The 12,971-nt window shown below is 37.7% G+C and overlaps 1 protein-coding gene across 1 annotated transcript in view; it reads right to left on the bottom strand.

Moving 5' to 3' along the window:
• Positions 1 to 12,971, bottom strand: part of LOC115759753 — a 27,665-nt gene extending 14,694 nt beyond the window's left edge. Inside the window, exon 1 of the mRNA XM_030700796.1 lies at positions 12,911 to 12,971. Coding sequence (XP_030556656.1) covers positions 12,911 to 12,916 — 6 coding nt within the window. The 5' untranslated portion in view covers positions 12,917 to 12,971. The remainder of the gene's footprint in view (positions 1 to 12,910) is intronic.

Below are 12,971 nucleotides of genomic sequence, written 5' to 3'. Positions count from 1 at the left end.
AAAACCATGAAGAAAACGCCAAACTTCGTGAAAATCGGATGAGATTTGGCCGAGATATGGGGGTGGTAAATTTTGACCCATGTCTATATACGAATCTTGGGGTAAGATTTGGACATGAATTTCGACCAAAAAATCGGTGTCGAGATTTGAATGCCACATTAATTTAGAGGGAAAACCATGAAGAAAAATCCAAACTTCGTGAAAATCGAATGAGATTTGGCCGAGATATGGGTGTGGTAAATTTTGACCCATGTCTATATACGAATCTTGGGGTAAGATTTGGACATGAATTTCGACCAAAAAATCGGTGTCGAGATTTGAATGCCACATTAATCTAGAGGGAAAACCATGAAGAAAACGCCAAACTTCGTGAAAATCGGATGAGATTTGGCCGAGATATGGGGGTGGTAAATTTTGACCCATGTCTATATACGAATCTTGGGGTTAGATTTGGACATGAATTTCGACCAAAAAATCGGTGTCGAGATTTGAATGCCAGATTAATCTAGAGGGAAAACCATGAAGAAAAATCCAAATTTCGTGAAAATCGGATGAGATTTGGCCGAGATATGGGGGTGGTAGTTTTTGACCTAAGTCTATATACGAATCTTGGGGTAAGATTTGGACATGAATTTCGACCAAAAAATCGGTGTCGAGATTTGAATGCCACATTAATCTAGAGGGAAAACCATGAAGAAAAATCCAAACTTCGTGAAAATCGGATGAGATTTGGCCGAGATATGGGGGTGGTAAATTTTGACCCATGTCTATATACGAATCTTGGGGTAAGATTTGGACATGCATTTCGACCATAAAAAAAACCATGCAGAAAAATCCTATATCATATATATATTCTATTTTAGAATCGTTATTCTTATTATTTACCAAAATTGCCCAAAAAACGGAGTAAGTTATCGACTATCGGAGCATCTACAACTAAAATTTCAAGTCTCTAGCTCGTATAGGTTCTGAGATCCTTGCGTTCATACATACGGACGGACGGACGGACGGACAGACAGACAGACGGACATGGCTAGATCGGCTCAGCTATTTATGCTGATCAAGAATATATACTTTATGGGGTCGGAGTTGCTTCCTTCTGCCTGTTACATATATTTGGCTTTCGCACAAATACAATATACCCTTATACCCATTTTTAATGGGTTCAGGGTATAAAAATAATTGTTTGTTAATTTTGTCAATTTTGCTAAAACATACTATGCCTTTAAACTGGTTCATGATTAATAATAGTTCATCACAATGAACTAGTTTTTTGCTTTTTAACTCATTTTCTACTCGTTCTCTTGCCTTTTAAAAAAAATTATCTCTTATAAAATTAATTCAATATTATATATCACGCTTAGCTTAAGTTTAGCTAGTGAAAAGTTTTTAAGGAACTTTGTTCTCGTGAGCTAGTTCATATACTATTCAGTATTAGTTTCCTTGAAATTTGTACAGTTTTTTTTATGAATTAATTTGTGGCATGGAAATTGTTAATTTATGACAGATTTCTTTGATACATATATTTGAGTGCATAAACTGTAAACATATTCATTTATGTTTATTAAGTGTTGATTTATAACATGCATTATTTAGCTGTAAATAAATCGTAATAATTCTCGCACTAATTAAATAATGTCTCTGGCTAAATCTATTCGATTCAATAGTTCAAGTCTCGAATATATGGGCTTACGAAAGTCAAGTGCAAAGAGCTTGGCAAATTATTGACTCATTTACAGGCAAGAGCAACTTTCATGATACTTTAAGGATGCCATAAATATGAATATACACATACATATCTAAGGGCACTAAGAGCATTATGCGTGCAAATTGAGAAACATGTTAAAGGATACGAAACGTACACGTAGCCATACGCAAGAGCTTAGCCAATATGCAGCAGGGCTTGCCGGAGTCCATTGTGGAATCAAGACTGCGCAGCATCTGTGTTGTTGTCTAAACTGGCCATCATAATACGTGCTCCATATGCGCCAATAAGCATAATAATGCCTAGACCAAAACCAACAAAATCCATACACAAAGCTACAAGCCACAGACAGGACGGGCTTAGACTCGTGTGCGGCATTCGGGCCAGGTTAAAAGGGGCTGCCGCTTGCCAAATAACAAATCTGAAAACTTACAAGCGACACTTACAAAACTTGCCCACAACATAAAGTTTGGCCAGAAAGCGAGCAAGTAAAATTGTGTGTGAAAACGGAAAATGTGTCCCCAAGGAATTTGTCAAAAAACGAAACAAATACAACTGCTGCAAACGTCTAAAACCGACTGCCCAATGCTCGTTCAGAGGTCAAAAAGTCCTTGGAGGAGCTCCCATAAGTAAATTAAAATTTCATATAATGGGGATATTGATGGGGATATTGATGCGGATGTCAGATGTACCCGACTGGATATACCCAGTTTCCAGCAAGCCAATATACTCGTTTTCATTTGGGGAACTCGCACAAGAAACAACCAAAATTATGAACTTCGATGACGAGCTGAATTCTGGCTGGCCTGACCGAGGCACGCATTTTGTTATTGGCCACTGTTGCCTTTTGGCTGGAATGACAGCTTAAAGCGGCTTTAACTGTTCATCAGCACGGCCCACTGAACTGTACGACTGGCTGGCTGTCAAACCCTCCCACCCTCCGCCCTGTTACCACCTTCCCTCGAACACACACTCACTCGTCGACTAGCTGACTAGGCAAACTCGTGAATATGGCTTTGATGGGGTTGGCAGTTGGTGTAATTGTTGGTCTTTTCCTGGTTCTGTTGTTGTGGCTCTGTTTGCTGTGCTATGCATTGGCAATTGGGCAAACTGTTGCTGTTTTCACAGCCACAAAACACACACACTCGCCCACACACACACACACACACACACACCCACACACATGCACGTAGCTCGAAAAAGCTGAAAAGTTGAACGCATTCTGTGCGCAAAATTTGCTTAATAAGGTAGTTTCGATTTGCAGCTACAACTTTAAGACACAATTCCGCTGAGAGTTTAAAGGCAGGCCAATTAACCTGGCCAGGCATTCGAGTATCCTTACCTTTAGTGACAATAATATATATATATAGGTTACAAATATATACAAATATATTTTTTAATAACAAGCGTATCAATTTAATTTTTTTTAGTTGCAACTTGACTGAAATTTGTTGCAGCATTTATGTATTGTAAATTATTTAATAAAATAATCCATGCAAAAATGAATAATACGATAATAAATAAATAAATAAAAAATATCAAGCACATGTCAATTTGTTGACATTGACATATTAATGCATTGAGTTTTCTGTGTATTTATTTGTTTTAATTTTGTTTTATTAACGAAACATGCAACAAATTTTATTGTTTTCAACTTTGAAACTATTTGCCTTGAACAAAATTGAGGTAGAAGTTTTATTTTTTCTCGCGAACTTTAATAAAAGCTAATTCCATAGAAGTCTTTCGTATTGAAAATGTGTATAATTATTTATATTTTTCTCTCCGACTAAATTTTGTATTATATTTATGTTTTCAACAATGTTTTTATTATTTTAATTCAGATTCAATTGTAATTAATTTAAGGTATATTTTTTAAGTGTATCAAGAATCAAATAAACCAGAAAAGATAACCAAAAATGCAGTCACTTCTCTGCCTATTCTATGTAGTTTTGTTTTTGTCACGTTAATCATTGTATTTGCAGAATTTTACAAATACAATATATACATTTTCTGGCCAAACTTTATGGCCAGACGTGACTAGCCGTCTGGCTCGGCTGCTGCAAGTGCACAGTCTATTGGGTAAAAGGAACTTTAAATCAACAAAAAAAAAAAATAAAAATATTTTGACAGCTGACAGAGCAACAGCAGAGCAGTCCGTAGCCAATATCCAGCTTTAATCCCAATTGCATTGAGAAAAAAATCCAGTCGGAAATATATAGAAATGGCCACAAGCGTGCCTGAAGGATGCTGGCGGCTTAGCCAGGCGGGCTGGCCCAACATTTGAGACCTGATTTAACTTTTGCCATTACGCGTGCAAGTTGGGCGGCAAAACGGAAGCATAAAATCAGCGGACAGCTTAATAATATGCCAAATTGAATGCGAGGGCAGCTGATAACTGATAACAACTGATAAAGATAATAATGTGTGAGTTTTCACCTTTTGCGCCGGTTCGTTTTCCTTTTGCCCCCCACTCATACAACGCGCCCCCCTGGCCAATGGCGACAATTTGTTGTCGTTGCTTTTTTATGGCTGCCAAGTGGCGTTAAATTAAAGGATGTCCAGGAGCTGGGTCGACCCGCATTCGCCTTTATTTTACGCCGTTTTGATTTTGCCACTCACTGTCTCTGCTCTCTGTTTGCTGTCGCCGTAAGACTCCATTAAACAATTCAATTAAGGGCTGCGAGTGGTCAGAGGGCAAATATGCGACATCTTTAAAATGGAAGCTGGGAGCAGGGAGCTGGATGCTTGGGTAACTAGCTATGTTCGGCGTCTCGGGCTGAAATTAAAACATTTTATGCAAATTTGTTGCCTGTGCCTTGCACTGTTTTAATTTTATTTGCTTGCCGCCGGCTCCTGATGCTTAAAGTATTTACTTTCATTTAATGTGTAAAATAAAAGTGAAAGAAACAACAACACGACTGCAATTAAAAAGCTGGCGCAAAAATTGCCTAAAAGCTGGCGAAAAAAAAAACGCCTAAAATAAGGTCAAAGCGGAAATTAAAATATTTCCGGTTTGTTGAAGATTTTTCTTTTATTTTTATTTTTTACGTGCGAGAGCCGAGCGCGTGACACTTGATTTTAAGGCTAATTGAAGCGTCACAGTTGGAATATTGTTCTAAGTGCGAGCTTTAAGACCTTGTTGCTTATGTTGTTCATTATGCGACAAGTATAAAAGGAGAGAGAAAGCGTAAGCAAATAAGAGAAAGCACTCAGAGCTGAATTTGTAATATGCGAGCTTTTAAGTTTTATGTTAACTTTAACATAATTGTAATTACAATTTACAATTAAAGCCTTGAGTTAACTTTTAAATGAGTTTTTAAGCTTTCATGAATTTTGTTCAGATCTAATTAAATTTTAGTTATTTTTGTTTAATTTAAGGTTTTGATCATTTAATGGTATTAAAGCTCAAAGCTTTAAGTTAAACAAATTGTTTATAAGTTAATGTTTAAGATGAAACATTTTTGGCGATAGACAATTGTTTTAGTAAGATGCGAGCTTTTAAGCATTTAGTTAGCCGTTATAAGTAAAGTTTTCAGTTAGTCACATTTCGTGAAGCTTTAAGTTCATTTTGAGACGAAATCTTCAGCAAAAAATTGTATTCAGATACTTTCTTTAAAGCTTTTCATAATTTAATTGGCTTAAATCGTTTAGACTAAAAGCTTTAAGCTTTTTTTTTTAACTTTAAGTTGTATGCAAATAAGAGAAACTGTATACAGAAACACTCCGAACTGTATTTTTGGACCTTAAGTTAAATTTGAGGCGAGATTTTTAGCTTCAAGAAATTGTATTTACAAACTTCAACTTAAAGCTTGGATCATTTAATTGTATAATAATATTAAAAATTAAAAATTTAGCTTGAGCAAATTACAATTTTTGTTTTTAATGACAGGCAAATTGTGTAGTTATTTTTGAAGGCATGCAGAATTTTTAACCTTAAAAGTCAGCTTTGAAACTTTCAATAATAGTAAAAATGCTAGAAAAACTTTATATATATTTACGTAAAATCCCTAACACTACTCGTAAAGTTTAAAATCACTTTAAAATAAGCAAGCAGCAGCTATTATTGACTTCAATTTTAGTTGGCTCTCTCTCAACGGCCATTCAGCTCTCGGCGCCGTTTTATGAGTTCTAATCTTGTCGTTATATTTATCATTGCCGGTTTATTATCGCCGGGCCATCCATTTTGTGGCCATGCAGTAGAGGACATTGCATATAAATGAACAATAAATAGTTTGGGGGCGTGGCGAGTGGCATAAAAATTGCAATTGGTAGCCAACGTAGCGTATACGCAACATGCGGCAAACTGTGCCATCCTCCGTTGCGGCAAGGCAGACGAAGTTCTTAACGGTTTTGTGGCAACTTGATAGCAAAGTTATGACAAGGATTTATGAAGTATGCATTCAAAATGAGCAGCAGCTAGTCGTCGGCTGCTGAACTGTGGCCATTGACAAAATGCAGCAAACATTTTAAAGATTTAAAAATGCCCCATCCTCAGAATGTTGCACATAAGCACAGCTGGCTGGCTGCCTGCCTCCAGCCCCTCAAGACATTTGTCTTTCCCACGATACTGAAACAAAAATATTTTCATATATTCTAGCTATACACCAAGTTGTTGTGTTGCCAGTCTGTTTGTCTCTCGCTGTCTGACTGTTTGTCTTTTGTATGTTTGTTTGTAGATTTTACCCAGTTTTGTTTGCCGCCCACCCACGAGGCCCGCGGCGGCAACAGGCGACACCCGGCTACGTGCCCCACCTTTGGCGACAGCCCACAAATTCGCATATAAATCAGCGACACATTTGCCGCTGCTCCATTTTACTTCGCTCTACCATTTTTTTTTCGTTTTGGTCGTCTTACCATATTGGCAACGCCATATGTAAACATATCGTTATTTGCCCATTTACCCCATTCGCAGCGACAAAGGGAAGCCAAGACAGCTCAGGGGGTGTCTGGAATCGCTCCTAATGGGAGTACATGATGTGGTTGCGGTTGGCGCTCGAGGTGTTTGCAGCAGACACACACTGGTGCGAAGGGAATAATTGAGAAAGCGGTGCAATCAAGTCAATAACAATGTGCCAGCCGGGTGTACTCTGTCACTAGATACTCTGCATCAAAAAGAATATATTTACTCTTTGGGAAATTTAAGTACTCTCGACTTGCTTTTTAGAGCCAATCTACAATAATCTTCTATTAAATCAAGAAGCAGAGTACTTAATATAGCCCTTCTGACTTGATAAACAACTTTTACAGGGTATTGATTGCTTGGTCGAGCTACCATTAGACATTGCCAACACGTTTGTAAATCATATTCGAACACATTTGGAAGATTGCTTTGTACTTTCGCGCTGACACTAAAAGATTGAGAGTCTAATTTAAGCACAAAAAAGGAAAAAAAAGCAGAAAATAAAAATACAAATCAAATTCTTATTAATATAGACTTAAGACCTAGACTTCATTTGTTAAATCTCAAGCACACGCAAAGCATTTTATTTTAAGTATTTACATTTACTGCGTGCTCTAAATTTGTCGAAAGGCAAATAAAAAGTCAAATTATTTTCGGTATTAAATATCAATCAAGCAGAAAGCCAAATATATTTTAAAATTATTTTGGTATTTATTGTTTATTTTTAGAAGACGTTCACCTATAATTGTGTTGGTCTAATTTTCCTTCTATCTAAGCCTTATCGAGGTTTTCTAATTTTACCTGACATTTCGATAAAACAACAATCTTTTGAGAAATAAAAGCTGTGCTGGGGATATTGGAATTTATAATGAAAAACTAGATATAAGAAATACATTATATTATAAAAGAAATTGCAATTTTGATATATTTTCAAGAGGGATTTCGTTAAGAAAGATGCACTAAGGATATTGCTGAAATTTAATATAAAGATTGCAATATATAATGATAAGCTAGATATGAGATATATATAAGAAGACATTATGTTATAGGAAAAGGATTTCGATTTCACCTTTCGTTAAGAAAGATTCACAATTGAATTAATAAATATTGCTGAATTTTGAGTATAAAGATATATATCAAACCTAATCGTGTCGGAAATATATCGCTTCTGATGATTTAATTTAAATATTAAAAATAAATAAAACCTAAAATTATTTTCATAAAATTTTCTGTTTTTTTTCAACTCCTCCTACTCTTCATCTAGAGTGCAATGAATCCTAAGCTGTAGACACCTTTAAATTGTTGTGTCCTAAGCTCAGCTCCTCGCACTCTTCATCTGGAGTGCAATGGATCCTATGTCTTAGGCAACTTGTGACCCCTAGAAGGTCACTAGGTTCCACTTTGTAATCCAGGTGAATCTGCTGCTGAGTTTTGCAGCTCAACTTTGACAAAATGACGCGCGCCCGAAACTTTGTCAGGTTCCTTAGTTGGAATATCCAAAGCTCTGCGGCACACCGCATGAATATAAATCCAGACGCCGGTTTGCAGTCAGACTGTGGCTCATTATGAATAACCGCGCGCTGTGACAGACAGACAGACAGACAGACGGACACATACACGATAATATTTTCTTTGCATGACGAGCTCGATTTTCTTTTCATTCACATTTTCATTTCGTTTTCGTTTTGGTAATAGTGCCACTCGTTTACTTGACAATTTTCCTGTGAACTAGCTACAATTTTTCTTCGTCAGGCTGTGCTGCCAAAGGGCGGGCCAAGGGGACGAAGGCGGGCCAAGGATGCAGCAGCAGCCAGGACCTCTGCGAACTTGGCTCTGGCTGCGGCTGCCAACTAGCAGCGAGTGAAAAGATTCTGCCAGACACACAAACAACACACAGACAGGAACAACAAGGTACTTGCGGGGCAGGAACTTAAGCAGGAAACAGGAAAAGTAAGTTCCACCATTTTTGTGTGCTACGTGACGTCTTTCTCTCGAGACGTCACAAGATTTATTGTATGCAAGTTATGTGGCTGTATTGTTGCCACAACTGTACACTCAGTTTGCGTGTGTGTGTGTGTGTGCAAAAATATGCAAATCGGTTTTGCACTGCTGACGACTTCTTCACAGCAGCTGAAATGTGCTTAAAATTTGCAAAATTGTAGTTCATTTTTAGCTGCTGTCGATATTGTCGTATGCTCTAGCAAACGGGTCTTATGACTACAGCATTAAATATGTAACACATTGAAAAATGCATCAAAATAAAAGATAATTCATTTGAATGGGAAATGCATAATGCAATTCTGTTATAGAATTAGAAACTATCGAAATAAATCCTATAATCTTAATAATTCAGTCAGGATATTGGACTGGATCACAGGCTTATATATGTTAAGAATCGAATCTTGGAAAATTGTGTAATGTTGGCCAAATATATAGTAAATATATTTTGTTTCTGCATATATTCCAAATACATAAGGCCGTTGGATTTTCAGCTCTTTAGAAGATCGATTTAGTATATCATACATGAGTTCTTCCTTTAAGGCATTTCAGTGTAATTCAGCAGCCGCAAGTTTCTATATATTTTATATAAATAAAACTAAAAACTGAATCTGTTGAACCTTTTTTCAATTCATTTAATTATTATGTCAACAAGGGTATTTAATCGTTTCGGCATTATAAAAGGGTTTTTGATTTTCTTTTACTTTGCCGTCGCAGCTCGACAATTGTCCTGTGCACAGTTCTTGTTGTTGTATGTGTCTGTGTGTGTGTGTGTGTGTGTAAGGGATTACGTGGATTTGTTATTGCACTTTGCATATTTTCACCTGGCTACGTGTATTTGATTTGACTTTATCGCCCAGTGCACCCGTTAGCCAACCCTAGCCCATTTTCTCACCTGTGATCAATTTAAATGCACTTTTCACGACTTGACTTTAGCATTTTGCTTTTCTATTGCTCTTCACGCAATTTTGAGTGCCTTTTGCTTTTGTTTATGCTCGTGTCAGGTACATAAAAATGCCGTTTAAATGCAAACTCAAAAACAACCCAACGCGTTCGTCCTTTGCACTATATATTCTTAAGGACATTTACAGCGGCTGATCGATTGGGCGCACAGAAAGTATCGTGATATTTAACTGGATGTTAAATTATGATATATTTGTTAACAATTTATATACATTTTTTGAAATGGAAATAACATAAGCTAAATATTTGCAATATAATTTATTTAATATTTTTCAAGATAGACTTTTGTAAATATTTAAGAACAAGTTCTCAAATAATCTCAAAGTGCAATAGCGTATATTGCATTAACTTTACAAAGCAAAAAATGGTTTCAAGTTGATTTTAAATAAAAATAAAACTGAATCGGAGATTGTTTAAAAGCATCTTAACGTAATTCAGCTTCTGTATAAAATCTTCCCTTTTAGAGTATTTGAGCATTGGCTTGACAAAAACTCTATCATTGGTATTATTTTCAATTTTCTTTTGCCCTTTTACGTGGCACTGCAAGTGGCAGCTCTTTTGGCTAAAACCATTCAGGTAGCTGCCAGGATTTCTAAACATTTTACATCTCGGCCTTAAAAAAATAAGCCTTTCTGTTTGCGAACCGCTTGATAGAAAATTAAAAAGGTTGCGCTATAAAAAATTAAAATTAATTTCGTGACGCTTGACCAGAACGGGGCAAAAAAAAAAAAATTACACGCGAAAGCAAAAGGTAACGACTGCTAGATGCTCTGTTCGCAGTTTTAAGCGGTAGAATGATTCTTATTAGGCAGAAAAAGGCTGGTTTGGGAAAATTTCAGACAGATTTTCTAAAGTCTATAGTTATCTGTCTATATTCATTATATATCATCATGGAAAAGTTTCATAAGACAAAATAATCGGTAGTCTCGATACTCTCGATACAAAAGTATCCAAAATGTGTATTGAATATACCCCTTTTCTCTTAAAAACAGAGCATAGAAAACAAACGTTTGCGCGACTGAAAATCAATTGGATCACAGTTTGGAGCAGAGTAAAAGGCAGCCAAAGGCGTGCTTTAAGCCCGAGCATGATATGCTGTCATTTTATGAGATTTGACGCGAGCTTTAAATACTTATTATAAATAATATTTTACTAGGCCGCAGGATTTTGCGGCGACAGAACTTTTGACCAAAACCCCGAACTTAAACAGACAAATTGCAAAAGTGGACGAGCAAAGTGCAGCGCCACAGCGCCAAAGCGCCAGCTGCCTGGCTGCAAACACATCCAAAAACCGCAGCAGCCACTTCCGCGAGTGCCTGCCACATGAGCCCAAGGGGGGTTGCCTCATTTGGTGGCCAACAAAAAAAAAGACACTGCAGCAAAAATGTTAAAAACAGGCGTTAAGCACACAACAAGCACATGTGTGTGTGTGTGTGTGTGTCAGGACAAGCGCCTAAATGCAGCTTAGCATTTTAAGCGCTTTCCAAATGCGCGCTGGGGGAATATTTTCGGCGGCTGGTTAAATTTTGTGGGGGTTGACGCCGTTGCCGGGCGTTTATTTTGGCTATGAAAACGTTTGCCACACGTTGCCCTGGATATACGCATGGGTAGCAGGGCACAGCACGGGGCAGGGTGTGGCAACTTGGGAGCTTGGCAAAGTTAATGTAACGCTAGTGTTAATTTTGCTGCCAAACTGCAGGCAGGCGACAGGTTCATTTTCATTTTCAGTTTTCGCTTTTATTTATTTAGTTGTTGCCGCCTCTTTTGGTTGCCACATTTTGTTGCCTGCTTTGTGGCCGAGATAACGGATCGCCTCCGGCTAAACTGAATGCTCTAATGAACTATAAAGAGAACGTTCGAAGCAATCGACAGGGCGCGGCGTGAGAGAGACAGATAAACAACTATTTAAATGGGAGACCCAACTAAAGTGGGGAGCATGACAGGATACTGATTCGTATATGCTGAGATGGGAAAAACAATATATATATATATGTATTAAGCTCCAAGAGGGAATGTGGAAATAAAACTAAACTATTTAGAGAGAGAGCATGAAAGAAACCCCAAATATTCTGCGCTAAAACTAGCCGAGCTCATTAACAATTTTATGCCCTGAAACCATCGAAAATCGTTTAAAAGGCATCTCCAATCCCATAATATATACATATACTAGATCACATTAATAGCCGAGTCTATTTGTCTGACTGTCCGTCTCTTATATGTATTAAGGCATCGATCCGTGAATCTATTAGAGCTAAGGAATTGTAAACTTAATTCCGATAATCGATAACTTGCCCCGGTTTCAAGCAATTCGAGTTATGGGTAGCCTTTTCCGACTTCAGCTGTCTTACTCCCTTTGTGTGATTATATAGTACATGGCTATAAAAAATGTTGGAAGCAGTTGCTTGTAGATACCTACCCCCTGATTCGCAGAAGAATCAACTATTTTGTAGAGATGTTGCCTTGGAATTTGCCTTGGTATTAGGCAGTTAACTATGAATTTGAATGATCCGCTTGGCTAACAGGGCAGCTACAAGTCGGGAGTACTCTTACTTGCTTACTTGCCCCCGCCTACTTCCTTGTAGGAAGTATATCCTTCGGCTAAGACCACATTATGTCCGCCGAACTGCCAACATTTGTGTTCACAGCTGCCTCAATGATTGTGCCAATTAGACACAGCTCATCTAGCAAGGACTGGCTGCTGGGAAGATTGTTTCTTCATAAACCAGGTCAACTGAATAACTATCGTGTGAACAGATAGTCTTGTCTTTGAAATTATTGCTATCAGCATATCTGAAATGTGTCCAAAATTGAGCATATCAAATGCAGCTGGCATATGAAAAGTGCCCAGATAATTTAAGTGTGTGACAATGGTGCACTAAAAGGGCAAACATTTATATGCCATTTTGTAGAGAAAGTGCGCGCCACACTCGAACTGTTGACCCCCTGGGAAAAAGCAAAAGCAAAAGAAACTAGGGGAAAGAATATTAGAGCCCTGGCTTAGCTCTTCAGTCACAGTCAGAGCTTAGCATATTTCTTGTTGCATGCTGCTAAATTGTAAAATAAATCAAAATCAAAACCAACGACCCTCAAGCCAGCTGCCAAGCAAAGTGCCAATTGCATAGCCAGGCAATAGCAAATGGGGCAACTGGCAAGTGGAGGGCCACAAGAGCGGGGCAAGTGTTATTGATGTGCTTTTAATTGAGGTTTGTGTGTGTGTGGGTGTGAGTGTGTGCTGGCATCTCAGGCAACACATGTCCCGTTCGCATGTCTCGCATCTTGTCGCATGTCAAATCATTTAACTCATAACGGACATTTTATTAGGATTTGAGAAGGACAACACTTACCGGCATTCGTGCTATGTGCCAGGCAAATCAAAATGGCCAAATTGATGGACCAACAAAAAAT

This window comes from Drosophila novamexicana, unplaced genomic scaffold, assembly GCF_003285875.2.
Source record: "Drosophila novamexicana strain 15010-1031.04,08,12 unplaced genomic scaffold, DnovRS2.1 tig00000387-arrow-pilon, whole genome shotgun sequence".
In the NCBI taxonomy this organism is placed as follows: domain Eukaryota; kingdom Metazoa; phylum Arthropoda; class Insecta; order Diptera; family Drosophilidae; genus Drosophila; species Drosophila novamexicana.
Note: the sequence above shows the minus strand (reverse complement) of the source record. Positions and strands in the feature narration are given on the sequence as shown.